The 23281-nt window shown below is 44.4% G+C and overlaps 1 protein-coding gene across 1 annotated transcript in view; it reads left to right on the forward strand.

Annotated features, from left to right (window-relative positions):
- Positions 1 to 23281, forward strand: part of LOC124545579 (thyrotropin-releasing hormone-degrading ectoenzyme-like) — a 96313-nt gene that overhangs the window by 39420 nt on the left and 33612 nt on the right. The window contains exon 3 of the mRNA XM_047124526.1: positions 13883 to 13964. Within this exon, the coding sequence (XP_046980482.1) occupies positions 13883 to 13964 (82 nt within the window). The remainder of the gene's footprint in view (positions 1 to 13882; positions 13965 to 23281) is intronic.

Here is a 23281-nt window from a genome sequence, read left to right on the forward strand (position 1 = left end):
CCGTTTATCATCTGCATTTCTTCTTAGTATAGCAATTTTAATGGCCAGTAGTTTAATTACTAGTGTTATTTGTTGTACAATGATGACTATTGGCGAGATGTTAATTGTAATATTTACGTAATTACATAGCAATCGAGTTCAGTGATACGTAGGCCCACATCGTCTTCGATACGCCGCAAGCGAGATCTTTGTTCTGCACAGCGCCTCTTTTGCAGCGTCTGGCTGTGCATCTGCGCTGCGCTTTCGCGGATGCCGGACGAGTCTATGACGTAACACGCTGCTCTTCCTGTGTCACGTCCGATACGAGTCCCACACTGACGAGCAATATTCAAGAATTGGTCAAATGAATGTATTGCTATCTGCCTTTTTGTCGGGTGGACTACACATCCTGAGAATTCTTCCTGCGAATCTCACCGGGGCGTCAGCGCCACCTGCGATTAGTTCTATGTGGTCGTTCCAAATCGCTCTGTCCGTGTACACCCAAATATGTAATGCGCGCAACTGCTCCCGGTAATTGCTCTGCAACTGTGTAATCATCCAGTAACGGGTTTTTCTGCCTATTCGTGCGCAATGTGTTGCGTTTGTTTAATCTGGGATAAATTTCGCATCCGTGCATCAAGCGTAGATCCTCTGCAGGTGTTGGTGTGTTTCGCTATAGAATTCAACCGTCGTGACGTGTCTGTATAGAACAGCGCCGTACGCGAAAAACCGCGTAGAATTTCCGACGTTATTTACAAGGTCAATTATACGCTCTAAGACAAATAAAAACGACCTGTCATGAAGGAATTATCTGAATGGGACGGAAATGAGGAGATGTGATGTACGTGTGCAGACAAGCAAATTATTATAATTTCAGAAAAATTGGATCTTTTTTTCAAGAGAAAGAGCTTCACAAATAGAACAAGTCGATGATGCAGTGGCCCTTATGCAAACACTTATTCGGCCTGATACTGATTGATAGAGTTCTCGGATGTCCTCCTGAGGGACATAGGTCCAAACCCTATTGGAGCGCTACATCCTCAGAATGCCGAGACGTAATGCACCGTATGTTCCAATTGGGGAGAGATCTGGTGACCTTCCTGGCACGAAGACAAGCAGTAGAAACTCTCGCCGTGTGCACACGGGCGTTGTTTTGCTGAAATGTGAGCCCAAGATGGCTGGATTATGATGGGCAACAAAACGGATTGTAGAATTACGACATACAGCTGTACTGGAAGGGTGCTGCGGATGACCCCGGACCATTATTCCTGGCTGACAAGTCGTATCGCGGGCGACAATAGTGTTGGCATCACACCACAGTCCAGGACGTCTCTAGACACGTCTTCGTGACACCCCTCCCCCCCCCCCCTCCCCCGCACAGTGGTGGAGTACCTGCTCGACTGTCGTCCGCCGTGAGGCCCGACAAGCAAGGGACGACCTGAGGCGCCGATTGTTTTCGTGGCAGGACCCCTTCGGTTGTCATCCGGCACCCTATAGGGTATATCGACGATATTCTGCGCCCCGGTTTGTTGCCCTTCACAGCGAATCATCCTGGGCTTACATTTTAGCAAGATAATGCCCCTGCACACAGCGAGAGTTTTCACAGCTTGTCTTCGTGCTGTACAAACCCTGTTTTGGCTAGCGAGGTCTCCGAATGTTTCGCCAGTCGACAAGATTTGGAGCATTATGGGCAGGACCCTCCAACCGGGTCAGGGTTTTGACCAGTTGGACAGAATATCCGTGACGGTGACAGTCGACATCTCTGTCAATCAGTGCCATCCGAACTGCTTGCACGAAGCAACGAAATATTGACTGGCTCAGCTTGCGAATCTCTTTCTCTTGAAAAATCACCCCATTTCCCCGAAAGAGGTGTAATCTGTTTCTCCGCACATACTCTTCACATCCACCATATACTGTGAAAAGTAATTAATGGTCCTGTAACGCTCCCTTTGGGTACGTGCGAAGTTAGTTTTACATATGAAGGAAGATTTGTCTCTATTAACAATGACATGCCGCGTTGTGTTTTTGAGGAACTCTTCTATCCAGCCGCACAGCTCGTATTTTGTCGGTTAGAACGCAGTCCGGAACCGTATCGCACGGTTCCTCGAGACCAGGGGGCGCACGCAGCGCCGCGCCGCGCCGCACCTGCCGCCTGCCGCCTCCTCGGCAGAACTCTGCAACACGAACGTCGTTTACGGAATTCGTGTCGATTCCTACAAATGAGACTCTCACTCTCCAAAAGTGCGTAACTCTGCAACGTACTGTCGACGGCGATATAGGCCTACAGTTTGGTGCATCTGTTCGACGTACCTTCTTAAGAGCGGGAATGACCTACGCCTTTTCCTACGATCGGGAACACTTTTCTCCCAGCAGAGACCTGCGGTACAGTGCTGCTAGAACACTCTGGTATCCCATCAGGTCAGGCGGCCTCTCCTCTGTCGATCCATTTCAGTTGCTTTTCTATCCCTGGGTCATCTGTTTCAATGTCTGTGATTTTGACGTTCGTCTGACGATTTAAAGGGCGGGTCACAATCTTACTCAGTGAAATAATTTTGGAAAAACAAATTTAGTAGCTGCACATAACCATCTCCAGTTGAGTTGGACCAGAGGAGCCAGTCTGTTACATGTAAACGCAGCCCACGCTATTTTGGAGCCACGACCAACTTGCGCAGTGCCTTGTTGACATTTTGGGTCAGTGGCTTCGTGGGGTCGTGTAGGGTCCAACTGGCACGGTCACGAACGCAGCAGAGATGCTGCAGGATATGCTGTGCTGTTAGCAGACACAGTCGCGTCGCTCGTCTGTTGCCCTCACCCATAAACGCCAAGTTTCACAGCACTGTCCTAACGAACATGTCCGTCGAACGTCCTACACTGATTTCTGCGGTTATTCCGCCCAGTGTGGCTTGTCTGTTGATACCGACGACTATACGCAGACGGCACCGGTCTTAGTCGTTAAGTGAAGGACTCGGCCACTCCGTTGCCCACGGTGAGAACGAATGCCCGAAATTAGGTATTCTGACACAGCGGATCTCGGAAAAATTGAATTCCTTAACGATTTCCGAAATGGAATGTCCCATGCCTGTAACTTCAACTACCAGTTTGCGTTCAAAGTCTGTTAAGCCCCGTTGTACGACCGTAATCACCTGGAAAACCTTTTCACACGAATCACCAGAGTACAAATGACAGTTTTGGCAAGGCACTGCCGTTTTGTACCTGATATATGCAATACTACTGCCATCTGAAAATGGCTATCCTAGGACTTTTGTCACCTGAGTGTACTTGGCTAGTTCTTTACGCTACAGTGCCCATATGGCCTTTTCATCTACTAAGTGGTATCAAACTTCGATAATAATTTTTTCGCTATTCTGATTTCTGCTACTCCTAATTACGTTTGTCTTTCTTCATTTTTCTCAGTCCACAGACCTCACTGGGCACGTGATTAGCACATCGCTCCCCAGTCGATCTCAGTTTCAGTGACCGGAGACACTGCTTCTCGGCCGGGCTCGCGAGGGCCGGGTGCGGGCCGCCCGCTGCCAGTGCGGCACTTGGCAGGCCCGGACCGCCGTCCGCCCGCATGCCGACCGCCCCTGGCAGCTCCTTACTCTGACGGTGTGACATCTGTGGTGAGGCCGTTGGCCTCCTTCCCCCACAGCTTACATCTAAGTTACTGAGAATTTCGAACGACTTGCGCCACTTTACACCACAGAAGGCTGTTCCTAGATCAAATAATTCTGTGGAAGTGGGAAGATTTTTGTCTATGAAACATACAAAGTTGTTCAGCTTCCATTGGCGACCCTACACTGAAGATAACATGCAACCTGCTCCCTAATTAGAAATCCTCAATCCAGTCCCAAATTTCGATATATACACCACAAGATCCTACCATCGTTAGTGAATATTGATGCCTTATGGAGTTAAATACTTTTTGGGAGTCGATAAACAGTGCAGCTACCTCGTTGCCACGATTCGTGTCTCTCAGGCTGTCGTGTTGATAGGTTTATATGTGACCGATTGTAGTCGGAATCCCTGCTAGTGATAGTACACACATCAAAAAAACTTTTGCATCACCCCGATTCCCAGAACTCCTGAAGATAGACATCGATATGGATTTCGTATCACAGACACAGTCCCTTTGACTGTTCAGAGATGTCACTAAACCCACCCAAAGATGTAAACAACCACGCACGAGCAGCTCCTATTACACGGAGGGGGTCCGACAGCCGATCTGTTCCAGTCATCCCACAAGGAAGGAGGTATACAGCTCGTGTTGTCTGTAGTTCGACCGTGCCTAGAGGGTCAATACCGCGGTTCGATCGCTTCCACATTGTTACCTTGTGCCAGGAAGGGCTCTCAACAAGGGAAGTGTCCAGTGAACCAAAGTGAAGTTGTTTGGACATGGAAGAGATACAGAGAGTCAGGAACTGTCGATAACATGCCTCGCTTAGGCCACACAAGGGCTACTACTGCAGTGGATGTCCATGGGTCCATGGGTCGAGGGAACCCTGACAGCAACGCCACAATGTCGAATAATGCTTTTCGTGCTGCCACAAGATGTCATGTTACAACTGCGCGCAATAGGCTGCATGATGCGCAGCTTGGCGAGGTCCATCTTTGCAACCGAGACGCCATGCAGCGCGATACAGATGGGCCCAACAACATGCCGAATGGACCGCTCAGGATTGGCATCACGTTCTCTTCATCAATGAGTGTCGCATATGCCTTCAACCACACAATCGTCGGAGACGTGTTTGGAGGCAACCCGGTCAGGCTGAACGCCTTAGACACACTGTCCAGCGAGTGCAGCAAGGTGGAGGTTCGCTGCTGTTTTGGGGTGGGATTATGTGGGGCCGAAGTACGCCGCTGGTGGTCATGGAAGGCGCTGTAACGGCTGTACGATAGTGCAACGATATCGGCAGCATATTGGCGAGGCATTCATCTTCATGGACGACAATTCGCGCCATCGTGCTCATCTTGTGAATGACTTCCTTCAGAATAACGACATCGCTCGACTACAGTGCCCAGCATGTTCTCCAGACATGAACCCTATCGAACATGGTTGCGATAGATTGAAAAGGGCTGTTTATGGACGACGTGACCCACCAACCACTCTGAGGGATCTACGCCGAATCACCGTTGAGGAGTGGGACAATCTGGCCGAGCAGTGCCTTGATTAACTTGTGAATAGTATGCCACGACGAATACAGGCGTGCATCAATGCAAGAGGATGTGCTACTGGGTATTAGAAGTACCGGTGTGTACAGCAGTCTGGACCATCTGAAGGTTTTGCTGGTTGGTGGTACAACATGCAGTATGTCGTTTTCATGAGCAGTAAAAAGGGCGGAAATGATATTTATGTTGATCTCTATTTCAATTTTCTGTACACGTTCCGGAACTCTCAGAACCGAGGTGATAAAAAACTTTTTTTGATGTGTGTGTAAGAGGCGATCAAAAAGGTTCCGTTTGAGGTCGTTGCTACAATGTACACGAAAGTAGCGCGACTCCGATGTAGGTATACAAGCACCGACCTGTAGGAATGGGATTGGTGTGACATTTGTATCTTTCCGACGTTCGTGTGGTAGATGCATAAATGTAAAATATGGCGACTTTGTTACCAAATGCGTCGAAACAGCAGTAGTGTGCTGTTATTGTTTTCTCGGGTGCCGCAGGATGAACACCGGCAGACATCCGTCGGAGAGTGAAGAATGCGAATGGGGTAGTATGTCCGTCGAAAACGATCTTGTGGAGTGCTGCGCCAAGTTCCGCGCTGGTCGCAATTCGACACGAGGCGCCGGTCGGTCTGGGAGAATTAAGCGGCGGGCACTCGATCGTCAGCCCTATAGTGCCGGTCTCTCCGGCACGCGATTATCGCGCCTTCGGTCCCTTAAAGAGGCCCATAAGGGTCGACGATTCCCGCCGGACGGGGACGTGCAGCAGGAGGCCGTGTCTTGCCGAAATGGTGCGTCACTGGGATCATTGCGTCAATGCTCACGTGAAGCGTGTCGTTTGCTGCGGCCCTGTTTTTCCCTCGGTTTACTCCTGTTTGGAGTTTCCGCGCTTTCCTAGAGGGTGCTGTGGAGCCTCCTCTAGGGCGCCCGCTGGGAGGAGGCGCTGCGTGCCGTGCCCAGGGCGGAGGAGGCAGTGGAGACGAGTGTTCTGCAGCGGGACGCTCGCTCCCTCTATGCTTAGTCTGGATGGGCCAAAAAACCCGGGGCGTGAGGACACGAGAGGCCGTAAATCTGTGCACAACGTTCGGTTTCCGTTCGTAGGCTGGGGAAGCTAAGAAGTCCGTGTGCGGATGCCAATAACCTCTGTCGGGGCCAATCTCCCGGTGTTGTGGCAACGTTTCTCTGCTTTGAGTTTGTGGTCGGAAACTGCCTTGCGTGTGTGTTACTGTCCCCTTGAACGATGGTGCATTTGTACGCCATACTGACTTAAGGCGCGAGTCGTAAAGAAGCACAAAAGGAAAAAATTTTTGGCTGTAGACCTTCTGCAAACTTTAGATTAGATTAGATTAGATTTACTTTCATTCCGATTGATCCGTAGTGAGGAGGTCCTCCAGGATGTGGAACTTGTCAGAAAAACAACAATACGTGACAAATATTTACAACTAAAACAAATAAGCTAATGTACCATTCCACAGGTCTCAAGTGGAATTATCGTCATTTTTTAATGAACACTAAGAGTCATTTTACAAATACTAATGCACTGAATTTAAAATAAAAAAGTTTTTTATTTATTTATAAGGTAATAAACATGTAATACAACTACTGTAATACTTATTTACAATGAACACATTACTGCACTGAAATGGTGCAGAAGTTAGATTATACTTACACACACACACACACACAGACACAAATTTTCAATGAACACATTACTGCACTGAAATTGTGCAGAAGTTATGTTGTACTTATATACAAATCAGTTGGTTTTACTAAGAAATTCATCAATGGAGTAGAAGGAGTTGGCCACCAATAAATCCTTTAGGCTTCTATTAAACTGAATTTCATTAGTTGTTAAGCTTTTTATCGCTGCTGGCAAGTTATTGAAAATGTCCGTTCCTGAATAATGCACACCTTTCTGTACAAGACTAAGTGACTTTAAATCCTTGTGAAGATTATTCTTATTTCTAGTATTGATTCCATGAATTGAGCTGTTGGTTTGAAAAAGTGATATATTTTTAATGACAAATTTCATTAAGGAATAAATATATTGGGAAGCAGTAGTTAGTATCCCTAGTTCCCTAAACAGGCTTCTGCAGGATGTTCTTGAGTTCACACCACATATAATTCTTACTGCACGTTTTTGTGCCCGGAAAACTTTAGCTTGGCTTGATGAATTACCCCAAAAAATAATCCCATATGACATTATGGAATGAAAGTAAGCATAGTATGCCAGCTTTTTCATTTTTATATCCCCTATGTCTGACAAAATTCGCATTGCAAACAGATATTTGTTAAGACGCTTCAGCAGTTCTGTGGTGTGCTCCTCCCAGTTGAATTTATTATCAAGCTGTAATCCCAAGAATTTAACATTGTCCACTTCTTCTATCTTCTTGTCATCGTATGTTAGACATATACTCTTGGGACACCCCTTACAAGTTCTGAACTGCATGTAGTGTGTTTTTTCAAAGTTTAGTGACATAGAATTGGCTAGGAACCAGTGATTAATGTCCAAAAATATTTTATTGGCTGATCTTTCTAAGACTACACTTGATTTTCTATTTATTGCAATGTTTGTATCATTGGCAAACAAAACAAACTTGGCATCTGGTAATGTTACTGATGAAAGGTCATTGATATACACAAGAAAAAGTAAGGGCCCCAAAATGGAACCTTGTGGGACCCCACGTGTAATTAGTTCCCAGTTGGATGATGCCTGATAGCTTGATACATGTCTCTTTCCTAATAACACCCTTTGTTTCCTGCCAGAGATATAAGATTTGAACCATTTTGCAGCATTTCCTGTTACACTATAATATTCTAGTTTACTTAAAAGTATATTGTGATTTACACAGTCAAATGCCTTTGACAGATCACAAAATATACCAATTGCCTCCAATTTTTTGTCTAATGAATTAAGCACATTTTCACTGTAAGTGTAGATAGCCTTCTCAATATCAGAACCTTTTAGAAATCCAAACTGTGACTTTGGCAGTATGTTATTTGAGATAAGATGGTTATAAAGACAACTGTACATTACTTTTTCGAAAATTTTTGAGAATGCTGGCAACAGTGAAATTGGACAGAAATTTGATGCTATTTCTTTATCTCCCTTCTTAAACAGTGGCTTAAGTTCAGCATATTTCAGCCATTCAGAAAATATTCCACTGATAAACGACTGGTTACACAGATAGCTTAATATGTTACTTAGCTCAGAATCACATTCTTTAATTAACTTTGTTGATATTTCATCATACCCATTAGATGTTTTTGATTTTAAAAATTTTATGATGGACATTATTTCTGTTGGGGTTGTGAGGGTCAAATTCATATTATGGAAGTTGCTTGAAATGTCTGGTCTAAGGTAATCCATAGCAGCATCTATCGAACCTGACAACCCCATCTTTTCAGTAACAGTTATAAAATGTTTGTTAAAAAGTTCTGCAACACTATACACATCTGTCACCAATGTATCATTTACTCTTAATGCTATTTGTTCCTCTTCATGTCTGGTTCTACCGATCTCCTCCTTCACTATATCCCATATTGTCTTTATTTTGTTATCTGATATGACTATCTTTTCCTTGTAATATATTTGCTTTGACATCCATATTAGTTTTCCCATGGACGGCGTAGGTCACTGTTTGGATAAGCACGTTGCAAAATGTTAAATAACCTTGTACTGTCTGGTGGAGAGATAGAGCCAATTAATTTTATGGATGTCTGAAATGTGAGATTATGTTAATGTTCGACAATATCTGTTGTGTTTTAGTATGTAGGCATATATAACTGTAGTCGTTATTGTGCATATATTCTTGTGTTAAGGAGTTTAGTCCCTGTGGCATTTAAGTGCTCTATTTAATTCTATTTAAAGTAGTGCTGGAGTTTCTATTTGGTAATCCGCCTAGCCACGACTGATGTCGGTTGCTCGGTCTGTCTGAAGTGTTGGGCCTATTGGGTAGAGACCGTTGTTGACTTGCTCTCCTCAGCTCCCAAGTCCCGTATTGATACTACGGCGGTAGTTCCAATCGAATCTCATTTGCAGAAGTTATCAATTCCAGGGAGCACAAATAAAGCTACCTTTGCCTCTGCAGTTTTCGTCCGCTGGCCGGCAAGCTTCGGTTAATGATTAAAAATCGCCAACTGGTCTTCGTCCGACCTAGTGGCTCGTGTTAGACGAGTTCCATTTCCAGTTCGGGTAAATGTTTCCTCCTCCTGGTGGAGCCATCCTCTTTCCCGAGCTACGCAGGGGTAAGAGTTGCCCGAGTGTCTATTGCCGCTCAATGTTCCAGGAGAATGAAATAAGAGGTTAATTATCTGCTCCACCGTTATGCCCAAGAAAGGCGAATTAGAGTAGTTCTGGACAACCTAAGTATTGTAAACTATTGAGATATTTCAAGGCCTGGAGAAATTCCTGTTTGGTAAAATTTAGCCTTCTGCGTCGGTAATCCGGCGTATTCCACGATCCAACATTGTTATAGAACTGAAAGATTTGGTTTTGATAAATTTGCTGAGACGTGACTTAATTATTTGCTATTGATGTTAATTGCTGTAAATGAATCTAATATAATTTATGGTTATAATTCTTAATGGGTGACCGTCCTTAATGGTATAACATTTAATGTACGTCTGATTGTCCCCTATGTCACTTACTGACTTCATTCAGAGACTGAAAAGGTAATCCTCGCTCAAGTTTATGGGACTTTATTAACCGTTCAACTTTATTGTTTATGGTCTTAAAATGTTTGTTAAAAAGGACTAGTTTTAGATTCCTATTGTTTATTAATTAATTCTTAAGTTATATAACAAATATTACGAGTGCAAATATTCTTTCATTGTTACACTTGCTGGTTCTGTGGTTCACACTGAAGTGTGTGACAATAAATGCAAAATCTAAAGCGAAGCGTTGGGGCGAATTACTCCTTTCCCTAATCATTACCGTTAATGATAACTGATTGTTTGCCGCTTGTTATTGAAACTGGTGGGGAGAATAGTTTGATCGAGCCCATAGAAAGAGTATATCATCACTTCGATTTTGCCTTATTGGCATCCCGATTCTGGACTGTAGGGCCTTCTGGCGGAAACATTTTAATCGCCGTTTATATCACAAGTCACGCAATGGAGAGTAGCATCCAGAGAGCCCTGTGTAATGCGGAATCGACCAACAGATGTCACCAGAGGCGGACCAGCCAGTATAAAACGGGGAGGGGGGGGGGGGGGGGTCAGGAGAGGTCAGTGACTTGGAACGGCGTCCGGTCACTGGATGTCACCCGACTAACAACACCGTCGGGGACATTTAAACTTGTCTAAAGCCTCACAGGTCGAACTGGATCGCGGAGGAACAGGCACAGCTGAACCGCGACCAGGCACCCGGGCACCCGGGCACGGCCCACTTACCGACAAACAGGGCCGTCGCGTGAAGTCAGCGGAACGAACCGACCGTGACTTCCAAAACGCTACCGGCAGTCCAGCCAGCAAAATGACTGCTGGCGGAGAAATAAAAGTAATGAAGGACAACGGCCGAGGACCTCCTCGTGAGCCACACATCTCTGTGGTCAATACTGACGACACCTGAGACACTGGCTGACCGGAAACGAGCCATTTGTAGTGATGAATGACGCTGTGCTCTGTGGCTGTGCGTTTCGGTTTGGCGAATGCCTGCAAAACCTTACCTCGCGTCATGCGTGGTGCCAATAGTGAAATACGGAGGACTCTTTTTTTTTTTAATGCAACAAGGATCACTGATTGCAAATATTTGATTAATCACTTACCGGTTTCAATAACTGTGCTAATCTTCAGTTTGATCTAAAAAGAGAGCACATTTATGAAATTTTTTACCTAATAGTGGACTGTCAACAGTTAGAAACAGCATCGTAGCCAAAAACGTTTGTTTTGCACAGGGTTTTCGGAAATTCCTGTTAAAATCTTCTACGATATACATTAAAAGTGTAACCGTAAGCTGTATAACGGGATGCCGGACCGGGTGGCCAGCCAGGATTTTCCGCTTATCGCGAGCTATTCCAGAACGCCTCGCGGCCAGACCCATGCGTCTACAACCTGTATTCGCACATCGATTGTGTATATTCCGGTACAGGTGAGACATTTTACTTGAAAGTCGCTTGCCTGGAGTCGGCGTATAAATACGACACCGTTTCCGTACTATGACGGTTTCAGTTCATCCACTTCTGCTTGAGGAACTGAATTAGGCGCGACGCAGTGCAGTTATTAGGTAACAATCAGAAAGGAAACATAACTAAACATCTATTTATCACTTACGCACTTTTGTTTGCATTAACACTTAAACATTACTTTCTATACGAAAAGTGTGTTGGGTTCTTATTTGTTCTGCAATATTGTAAACACGTAATGTTTAAGAGTTAATACAAACAAATGTGCTTCAGTGATAAATGAATGTCTCGTTATGCTTCCTTTGGAATTATTGCCTAATAACGGTAGTGTGTCACGCTTAATTCAATTCCTCAAGCAGAAGTGAATGAGTTATACGTCTGAATCGAAACCGCCGTATCCGGGCGTTGTGGCGGAGCGGTTCTAGGCGCTTCAGTCCGGAACCGCGCGACTGCTACGGTCGCAGGTTCGAATCCTGCCTCGGGTATGGATGTGTGTAATGTCCTTAGGTTAGTTACGTTTAAGTAGTTCTAAGTTGTAGGGGACTGATGACCTCAGATGTCAAGTCCCATAGTGCTCAGAGCCATTTTTTTTTAAACCGCCGTAGAACAGAAGCGGTACGTTTCCGGACGTGTGTTTGCATTCAAGCTATTATATACTCGTCGCTCTCTACAAGTCTTTTGCTTGCAAAGAAATTTCATAGCACCCTGTATATTACGATACTGTTTGCATATTTTCATAAATATGCACATCTCTTTGTAGATCAGTCTCAAGGTGATCGTAACGCCCTTTGTAGATCGGCGTCAAGATGATCATAACGATTGAAACCAGTAAATGAATTTAAAAAAAAAAATAACAGTGATCAGAGACTTGGAACTAAATCCGCGTCCTGACATCCTGCTTTAGGTATTCCGTGCTTTCCCTAAATCACTTCAGGCAAATGCCGGGATGGTTCCTTCGAAAGGACAAGGCCGCTTTGCTTCTCCACGCTTCCCTAATCCGAGCCCGTGTTCCGTCTCTAATGACCTCGATGTCGACAGAGCGTTAAACACTAATCTCCTCTTGCGATAAGAGACTGTTGTATTTACAGAATTTCGTAGCAGTGGATCGCTGTCACCTTCACAGTCACTATGTCACTCCACATCAAAATAACGGAGAACGTAGTGTTATAGAATGCGAGCGGTTTTAGCCCTTATGGGGCTAAGAAAACGCTGAGAGCGACAGAAGAAGTGTACAAATTTTACAGCGTCGTGTGTCGTGTACGGCAGAGGAAGAGTCCCGAGGCGATGGACGTCTGTGTCAGGACGGAAACGCAGCGGCCGTGAGGCAGCGGTTTATTGACAGCAACGTTCCCCGCGTGGACTCGCCTGCGCGGATTGCCGACGCCGACACGAATCCAGCGTAGCACTGGCGGAAACAGCGACAACGTCGACCTGACTCCGGGTCACTACCGCCCACGATGTCGAGTCCTACACCTCGGTCACAGTATCTCTAGCAGATTTCGAGCAGTCATAGAGGCAAAGAATGGACGCTCCCCATATTAATCTATAGGACAGTAAAACGAGGGAAATTTTCAAAGTCGCAGAGCGAAGCATTGCGACAACGTCGACACGAGGCGGCCGTAATGAAAACATTTCGCCGCCGAGACTGGGTCAGGGCAAAACAAAATACTGGCGTTTCGGGAGACCAGGGCACGAGACTCCAGCAGAATGCGGCGGCTCAGATGGAGCACACGGCGTCACGTCGCAAAGAAAGGCTAGGGCGAATGCAACGAAGAGCACCGAGAGCTTTTACGAAACAGTTCTGTACTACAGGAAAGTCACGAAGCGAGCACGGCAGAAAGGAAAACCGACGCTACCTCCGTAATAGCACGCCTTACGCGGTCATTACGAATGACGTCCGGTAAAGAATAGCCTCTACTTCGCTGCACAAATGCCGATGCAGTTTAGCTCGTGAGGCAGCCGGTGGGACGGATCGGTGGCCTAGGTGACGTTCACACTCGATTCTTCGACTGCAGCGAAGTGACGTATGGCATGAGTCTGGTGTAGGTTTCCTGCACGGTACGGACAACAGCCGCTACTGGGAGACGTGGCTGCCTCGCCATAATCACCAGTCGCGGAGTCGGACACCGCGGTGTGCCCCTCTCTCAGGTGGCGGGACCTGGAGGATCCCGCCAGGATCAGGACTCCACATTCCTGACATTATAGTGGACTGAATAGAGGCTGCCTGGACTGGAGGTCAACTCGACGGGTACACGGCACCTGCGATCGCGGTACGGCGGATGACGAGGAAAGGTGGTGAGCGGGGGAGGGCAGAGCAGGCCCCACAGCCCACAGCCGGGGCCGCTCGCTGCGCACTGCCGGGCGCAACTGGCGGCGCTACTGCCGGCGACCGCTGGCCACTGCAGGCCTTCCGAGGGAAACCGGCGAGGGGCGAGTGCCTCCTCTCACAGAACCAACTTCACTCGAGCCCTCCCAATACTCGCCTCTTGCACTGCAGATGTACAGATGCAGAATGTTGTGTGTGAAGCTGTCGAGATCTTCCACATCGTAGTGAACCGTCGCAAATGCGTTACAGGAGACAATTATAACTAACTTTCATTTCATATTTTTCAGGAGGCTCCATCTTGCGCATGTTCAGCAATTGGCTCGGTGAGGACGTGTTCTACGAAAGACTCAACGAGTATCTTATTTCTCAGTAAGTGTCAGCTATACAGATATTTAAAACTCTGCGCATACTTGACTGCTGTCCTGTGGATTAATACCGTCAAAATAACATTTAACTGTAGTGGTCGGGGGATAGCAGCTTTATGAAGGTGCAGTACCTATTTATGTTTATGCTCTTCAGGGGTCTGCTGCCGGATACGATGTCTTCACTAGACGATATTTCGGCGATGAATCTGGCCGCTATCTTCAGGTGGGCTGCTGGATAGAGTAGGTAAGGTGTATACTTTATTTATTTTGGAACAATTTATTTAGCGATGGAGTATATTTATCACACTGATACAAGACACGTGCTCGGGGTCATGCCAGAGACCTGTAAACTACTCCTGAATAACGCTCTGAAGACACGCTAACAGCTCCTAATTTACCGAAATAATTTCAGTACAGACGTGCAGACTTGTCCTAAATAATGCAGTACACAGATGTGCAGACACGAAATCAACTCGTAAACTGCCCAAATAAATCGTAGTGCAGCCTACAGACCTGCTCACAAAATAATGCAGCAGATCCATAATCGACATACGCAGACACCGTCAACCACCCCCTGTCCAGTAGACCACACAGGAGGCTACCTGCAACCCCGCAAAGTGACACAGACGTCAGCTGTCGTATCGCACGGCACTGCCCGCACGAATGATGTGGCTACGTCCCTTTCGTACTCGACGCCTGAGAAACTGCTCTCAGAATACGTGCTCGCCAAGGCACCGTTGCCGATGCGACCGGCCGGCAGCGCACACACTGCGGGCGTGCCCGCGCCGCGCCGCCGCGCGCCGCCGCCGGATGCGCCTGAGAGTTGCCTCTGTTTCCAGATGTACAGTCACTGTTATACTGACGTCACAGATCTCTAATGCGCACTCGTGCAGCTGCCGTATGCGAGACACCTCTGGGCAGCACGTGTCTTTACCGTTGGTTACAGAGTAGCACACGGTGCATTGTTCCTAGCGCGGCATGAGAGAAGCGTCTAACTGTGCTTAACAGCAAATAGTGCAAAATAACGTCGAATGCACTCTTCCCAGAGGTCCTAACGTGATACCAGAGTCCATCAAGTGTTACCCTTCCTGCTTTCAACACACACAAGCGTTCCCACTGCAATGTAGAGGCTCCTACATCCTAGCACTAAGGATGTGAATGAGTCGAGCATTATGATTGGATCTTATCGAATTTTCTCGCTGAATTACTGATGCCTTCGGTATCGGAGCACCATCCACCTTTTCTTTCTTTCTGCAAACAGGGATTTCAGTGGTAAATTATTTTGCACAGACCTCTCAATTGCATTGACAGTTAAACCTGCAAAGTTGTCTACAGATCATCAAATACATACGAGACTCACAAGAATATTGGAAGCCAGGAACATATTTACCAGTGTAACTACAATTAAATATTGTGATTGCTGCTACAGTCTGACACCAATCGATGTGCAGAAAATGTCTCCTCTTGACGGCTGTGCTTCTGGAACCAATCTCAGTATCTATAGCGCACATAATTTTCCATGCAAAACATCTCCTTCGTACCCTTTCGGTTATTGATGTGCTGAATCTATTCATCCTTCTCGATAGGACACACAGTCATCCTCTCTAGTCATGCCATAGTAATTTTACAATGTAATATATACAAATTTTACACTACATAAGCCACAGCAACTTTACAATGCAATATATATACATTTTACACAAACACTACAGTTTTCTTTTATATCTGTACAGCACCTGAAAAAATTATGGTGTACCTACACTCACAGCAGCTATATGTCTGTCCTAGGGAAGCACCGTGAGCCTTTTTTTTCCTTCTACAGACGTGACATTCAGCGACAGTAAACTATTTTACACTGATCACCATATTGCACTGACAACCAAACCTCCCAAAGTAGCATACGTATCGTCAAATACGGAAAGACTCTTACTCAGTTACACTGCTCTCGCACTGAGGACAGGATCTTGAATATTAGAGTGTGAAACTGATCTTCAACCGAGCAATGTATCTCCACATACCGTGTCGATGTAGTAAACATACAATTCATGTCCTCCACAATACAAAATCATCCCTTTTACATCAGAAAGCCGTCAATAGATCGAACTCACCCTCAGAACTATTGAGCAAGGACTGGCTCCTCTCGCCCACCCTCTGTACAAGTGTGTTACTATTCTGTACCAGTCCTGCCTGCTTGTTCACGTTTCTACACCCATCTCCAGACTCTGAGATTACAAGAACATATCTAATTTTGCATGGTTCGCACACAGCAGTGTCCTAACGATCGCTCACCCAATGCCAATTCGAAGATATAGACTGGGAATTATTTCTATACAAGCCTGAAACTTTAGGTAGATGGAGCGTGATTTAGACCACTGAGTAACTAGAAATAAACAGACTAAAAATGATATTTCCACCTACGAATACCGATTTCAGTGATATAACAGATTCGAAACCATCCCTATAATTTACAAGGTCAACTAAGTTGTTTCTCATGTCTATAAAACCGGAAAAAGTGTCTTCCACTTGCTGGATACACCACACAATCGATCTTCTCTCAACTAAATGAAGGCGCAAAATGTGCACAAGCAGCCAACCGAACAATTTACATGGGAGGAAATAATGATCCAGCACAAACTCACCTCCATATTCATTCTCAAATTTCCATGCGAACATGAAAACTATCCAACACATACTAAGTATTAGTTCGCTATTTCGTAGTCTAGAGGACAACCCCTTAATTCATCTACATTCCTACAGGCCTCGCCATTCTGACAGCTCCTACTGTCAAAGGGAAACGTGAATCACCCCCGCACAGGTCACCGGCTCTGCAGGCCGAGCATGCACAGGTAGAATCAATCGTCCTAAGAAATCGGTCACATATATATTTCATGCCTGTACTTACAACTAAATTTTACAGTCATGGTCTCAGTTGAATGACATTCGATAATGAGCGAAGTATCGGAAATACACCCTGTTGATGGCTATGGATCTGGAAATAGAAATATCAGTACCATTCTTATGAACTGAGATACCCATCCCCTTGCTATCACAGTACTAGAAATCCATAGCTTCCATATGAATCGACATAGTCATTTCCTTTGCATATATCAGAACACAAACACATACTTTATAAGCTAGATGCCCAAGGCGAACCTATCATGCGCCCACTACTACTAAGTATAATACTTCATCAATAACTGATTACCTATGATACAAAATAATACTGAGAGAAAATCAGCGATGGATGGACATGTTTCATAAGTTTTTCTTGTGAGTGATACCACTGTGTCTTAGTAACATACAGTAGCTGTTGTGATCGGTTTTTTTAACATATGAGACGATTACGGCTCTCTTTCTGTCACAAGCGATCTTGGTTATACAGGTGCACACAAGTATCGATGTTAAAAGCTATACTTGCTTTATAAATCCACGTATGGCATTACCTACAAATCACGTGGGTTTTCCAAACAAATAATGATATGGTGACTGCCTTGCAAACCACCTAATGTTATAAAACCCGATCCTAACAACTACTGTATGTTTCTGTCACAAGCAGTCTTGGTTCTACATATGCATAAAAGTGTCAATGTTAAAAGCTGTACCCACTTTACAAATAGAGGTATGACATTACCTCTGAATAAGGTTTGTTTTTTGCCCACACAAATACCATGACGGCGATCGCAGGACTATATTGTGTCAGACCAACACGTCGCCGACGGCGCAACCTCGTGATAAAATCGCTGCATTTTGAAAGTGATTCGGCTAAGGAACGTGATATGTAAGCGGTATTTGTGACTCCCTCACGCCACCCAGCTAGAATTTTCTACAGTATTTGTAGCGCAGTCTGTTTCGACCCCTTGTCAGAGGTTTGGTGATATATCCACTGAGCTGTAGGTGATGGTTGATTCACAAGGATCACAAACAGTAGTCGATGGTGCGCTAATTGAGGTCGTACGAAAATGGACACTAGCTTCTCAGAACTGCAGTGTTACGCTATCCACTAGAAATGATGGTTGGGAATTGGAAACAGGTGTTTCCATTCAAGCAGATACATGCTTTGGATCACAGCCACAAGTGAATCATATTTTTGGCACCCTCATGTCTCGAAATGAGTTGCCTTTCCTGAACCTAGCTGCTACAGTAAAATTTCAACGTGGTTTTAGTCACCATCTACGCGTCTTGCAACTGATTCTATTCCTACAGCTTAGCGTATTTAATCGTTCCATTTTAAGTCGGAACTGAGCAGAAGTCGGAGAAAACTATATCCACCACCTTCCGCAACCCGTGTAGAAACTGAACGACCTAAGTTAGTGCGACAGGACCGTGTTTTGACCATTATGCAGAAATGCGCGCTTTGTGGTGTGTCCCCAAACTACATACCAGTACAACACATCCATTCACATCAATCAGCCCAACATGCTATAATCGTTATTCTCTACCCCCCCCCCCCATAGAGAAAAATTACGAACTATAAAAGCTCCACCAACTTCATCTAATTTAGAAGTCACCAAGGCACCGATGCTGGCGCAATGATGCATTGCTGTGGTGTGGTCCAAAGCGGAGAAAGAGATTTCGCAATACACCCCAGAATAGCATTCCTAACAAGGAAGCCAGTCCCGTCAAACTGCTGCTGCTACTGCTGCCGGTGTGGCACGATCCTATTAAATATACAGGCATTGCAGACTCCATTTTAAAGTTTGATCACCTGTACTGTAGGATGATGACTGTATCCCACAGACTATACTGTAAGTCACAAGAGATGCTCCCTGTGTTCCTGTGCCATTGTTTGAAACATTGTTTTCTAACGTGGTTTTGTACACTGCAAAAAATTTATTTTTCTGACACGATTTCGAGACCTGTGCCATGCTCTAAACTGACATTAAGAATTTCTGATCCACGGCTTCTCGCAGAAAACTAGACATCACACAGTGTAAATCATGTTGTTACAATGGCTACCATAAGACGCCAAACACTGGATGCTTTTAAATAAAAGACAGTTACAACATAAGAAAACTAGCTGCATTGTGGAGTGTTTTCAAACAGATGTCCAAAAGTGATTGACGACTTTAAACTCTTCTGTCACAATGACGGAATAGATTACGGCTCTGCATCCGCTTTCGACTGATTCCTCATATTGCAGTCATGTACGTGATCCCTGTGTCATGTTTAAATTTGAGAATGACTATGGAGGTGCGTTTGTGCTGGACCATTATTTCCTCCCATGTAAATTTTTCGGTTGATTGCTTCTACACATTTTGCACCATAATTTAGTTGAGAGAAGATCGATTGTGGGGTGTATCCAGCAAGTGGAAGACACCTTTTCCGGCTTTATAGACATGAGAAACAACTTAGTTAACCTTGTAAATTATAGGGATGGTTTCGAATCTGTTATATCACTGAGATCGGTATTCGTAGGTGGAAATATCATTTTTTGTCTGTTTATTTCTAGTTACTCAGTGGTCTAGAGCATGCTCAATCCAGCTATAAGTTCCGGGTTTATATAGAAATAAATCCCAGTTTATATCTTCGGAATTACATTGGGTGAGCGATCGGTAGGATAGTGCTGTGTGCGAACCGTGCTAAATTACATGTGTTCTTGTAATCCCAGGGTCTGAAGATGGGTGTAGAAACGCAAATAAGCAGGCAGATCAAGACCAGAAACAGTATCGTGTTTTTACCAAGGAGGAGGGGGGAAACGAGCCAGTCTTTGCATAACTGTTCTGAGAGTGACATCGATCCATAGAGGATATGAATCATATGTTTACTACATCGACACGGTATGTGGAGATATATTGCTCGGTTGGAGATCGGTTTCACACTCTAATATTCAAGCTCCTGTCCTCAGTGGGAGAGCAATGCAATTGAGTAAGAGTCTTTCCGTATCTGATTATAAGTATGGTACTTTGCAAGGTTTAGTTGCTGATGCAATATGGTGATCAGTGTAAAATAGATTATTGCCACTGAATGTCACGTCTGTAGAAAGAAAAAAAAGGCTGACAGTGTTACCCTAGGACTGACGAGCCTCATGACATATAGCCGGTGTAAGTGTAAGCATACTATAATTTTTTCAGGTGCTGTACAGATATAAAAGAAAAATGCAGTGTTTGAGTAAAATGTGTGTATATTGCATTGTAAAGTTACTGTGGTTTATGTTGTGGCATGACTAGAGAGGATGACTGTGTCCTATCGAAAGGAATGTATAGATTCAGCACATCAATAACCGCAAGGGTATGAAGGAGATGTTTTGCACGGAAAATTATGTGTGCTATAGATACTGAGATTCGTTCCAGAAAATTATTTCGGAAATTCCTGTTAAAATCTTCTACGATAAACATTAAAAGTGTAACCGTAAGCTGTATAACGGGATGCCGGACCGGGTGGCCAGCCAGGATTTTCCGCTTATCGCGAGCTATAATGTCTCCTCTTATCTGTACATCGATTGGTGTCAGACTAGCAGCAATCACAATATTTAATTGTAGTTACACTGGTAAATATGTTGCTGGCTTCCAATATTCTTGTGAGTCTCGTATGTATTTGATGATCTGTAGACAACTTTGCAGGTTTAACTATCAATGCAACTGAGAGGTCTGTGCAAAATAATTTACCACTGAAATCCCTGTTTGAAGAAAGAAAGAAAAGGTGGATGGTGCTCCGATACCGAAGGCATCAGTAATTCAGCGAGAAAATTCGATAAGATCCAATCATAATGCTCGACTCATTCACATCCTTAGTGCTAGGATGTAGGAGCCTCTACATTGCAGTGGGAACGCTTGTGTGTGTTGAAAGCAGGAAGGGTAACACTTGGTGGACTCTGGTATCACGTTAGGACCCCTGAGAAGAGTGCATTCGATGTTATTTTGCACTGTTTGCTGTTAAGCACAGTTAGACGCTTCTCTCATGCCGCGCTAGGAACAATGCACCGTGTGCTACTCTGTAATCAACGGTAAAGACACGTGCTGCCCTGAGGTGTCTTGCCTATGGGATCTGTGACATCAGTATAACACTGACTGTAAGTCAACTTTCACCTGTGTGCGGCAGCAGCTCACAGCATGTCCCTGGAGCGTCTGCACTCCTGCCCGGTAGCATCAGCATTGGTGCCTAGGTGAACACATATTTTGAGAGGAATTTCTCAGGTATCGAGTATGAATGGGATGTCGCTGCCTCATGCATGCAGGCATTCGTGGGTGATTTGACAGCTGACGGCTGTGTCACTTTGCAGGGCTACAGGTGGCGTTATGTGTGGTCTACTGGACAGCTGGTGGCAGACGGTGTCTGCATATGTTGATTACTTGTCCACTGCATTATTTCATGAGCAGGCTGAACTATGCATTGTTTGGGCAGTTTACAAATTGATTTCATGTCTGCACATCTGTGTACTGCATTATTTAGGAGGAGTCTGCATGTCTGTACTGAAATTATTTCGGTAATTTAGGAGCTATTCGTGTGTCTTCAGAGCGTTATTTAGGAGTAGTTTACAGGTCTGAGGCGTGACTCCATTCATGTTTTTTGTATCAGTGTGATAAATATACTTCATCCCTAAATAAACTGTTCCAAAATAAATAAAGCACACTCCTTCCTTACTGTATCCAGCAGCCCAGCGCAGGCTGAGTCATTTTTGCGCCATTTTCCCCCTCCAGACCACCATCTTGGATTATGTCACAGGAGGGATGACAGCACCCTCTAGTGGCAGTACTGTGTAATAGGTCAGTTGGAGTGCAGACCTCCTGGCGAACACACTGAATGGTGTTGCTGTCTCTAATTGTTTAAATAAAGACTGGTGCATGATTACAACAGTTGACAATTAGCAAGCACGTTTGCTGAGTCTTTTAGATGGATTATTATTTTGACAATTTACCTGTTGTGTGGCTCTCTGGGCGTAAATGTATTGCACTATTTACGAGTGGTTTGCATGTCTGTAGTCTGTGCAATGCGTCATTTGCAAAAAACTGCTGATTTATCAAAGTGGGGAACAATTGAGAATGGGGTGCCGAAAGGTTCGGTCTTGGGTCCACTGCTGTTCTTAATGTATATTAATGACTTGGCAATCTATATTCACCTGGTACTTTTTGCTGATGATACAAGTATAGCTATCACACCCAACAGACAAGAATTAACTGGTGAAATTGTAAACAATGTTTTTCAGAAAATCATTAAGTGGTTCTCTGCAAATGGGCTCTCATTAAACTTTGACAAAACACAGTATGTACAGTTACACACAGTAAATGGAATGACACCATTAATAAATATAGACTTCGATCAGAAATCGCTAGCTAAGGTAGAATATTCAAAATTTCTAAGTGTTTGCATTGATGAGAGGTTGCACTGGAAAAAACACACTGAAGATCTGTTGAAACGTTTGTGTTCAGCTACTTATGCTGTTAGGGTCATTGCAAATTTTGGCGATATACATCTCAGTATATTAGCTTACTTCACCTATTTTCATTCTTTGCTTTCGTATGGCATCATATTCTGGGGTAACTCATCATTGAGTAAAAGAGTGTTCATTGCACAAAAGCGTGTAATCAGAATAATTGCTGGTGCTCATCCAAGATCATCCTGCAGACACTTATTTAAAGAGATAGAGATACTCACAATATATATATTCACTTATGAAACTTGTTAGTAACAATCCGAACGAATTCAAAAGTAATAGCAGTGTACATGGCTACAACACTAGGAGAAAGGATGATCTTCGCTACTCAAGGTTAAATCTAACTTTGGCTCAGAAGGGGGTAAATTATGCTGCTACAAAAGTTTTTGGTTACTTACCTAATACCATCAAAAGTCGGACAGATAGCCATATAGCATTTAAAAGGCAATTAAAAGAATTTCTTAATGGCAACTCCTACTCATTAGATGAATTTTTGGGTATAGTAAGTGGGTATTTTCCCAACGCCCACAAAAAAAGTAAATAAAAATTAAAATATTAAGTGTCGTATAATATTTTGTGTGAAGTAATATCTTGTATAGACATCTTTTATTAACCTGATGTGTTCCACATCATTACAAAGTGTCGTACTCATGATCTATGGAACAAGTACTAATCTAATCTAATCTAATTTTGACAGTTTACAATTAGCAGATGCATTTGTAGAGCATCATACATGAGTTATTTAGGAGTGGTTTGCCGGTCTGTATGCTGTATGGCATGTCAGAGCATGTGTTCTGTGTCACTGTGATAAATATACTCAATCCCTAAATAAATTGTTCCAAAATAAATAAAGTACACCCCTTCCTCTCTCCAGCAGCCCAGTGCAGGCTTAGTCCTTTTCCCACCAATCCCTAGGAAGAGGTGGTGATCGGGAGACTTAGGTTAGTAGA

Source organism: Schistocerca americana, chromosome 8 (genome assembly GCF_021461395.2).
Source record: "Schistocerca americana isolate TAMUIC-IGC-003095 chromosome 8, iqSchAmer2.1, whole genome shotgun sequence".
Classification (NCBI taxonomy): Eukaryota; Metazoa; Arthropoda; class Insecta; order Orthoptera; family Acrididae; genus Schistocerca; species Schistocerca americana.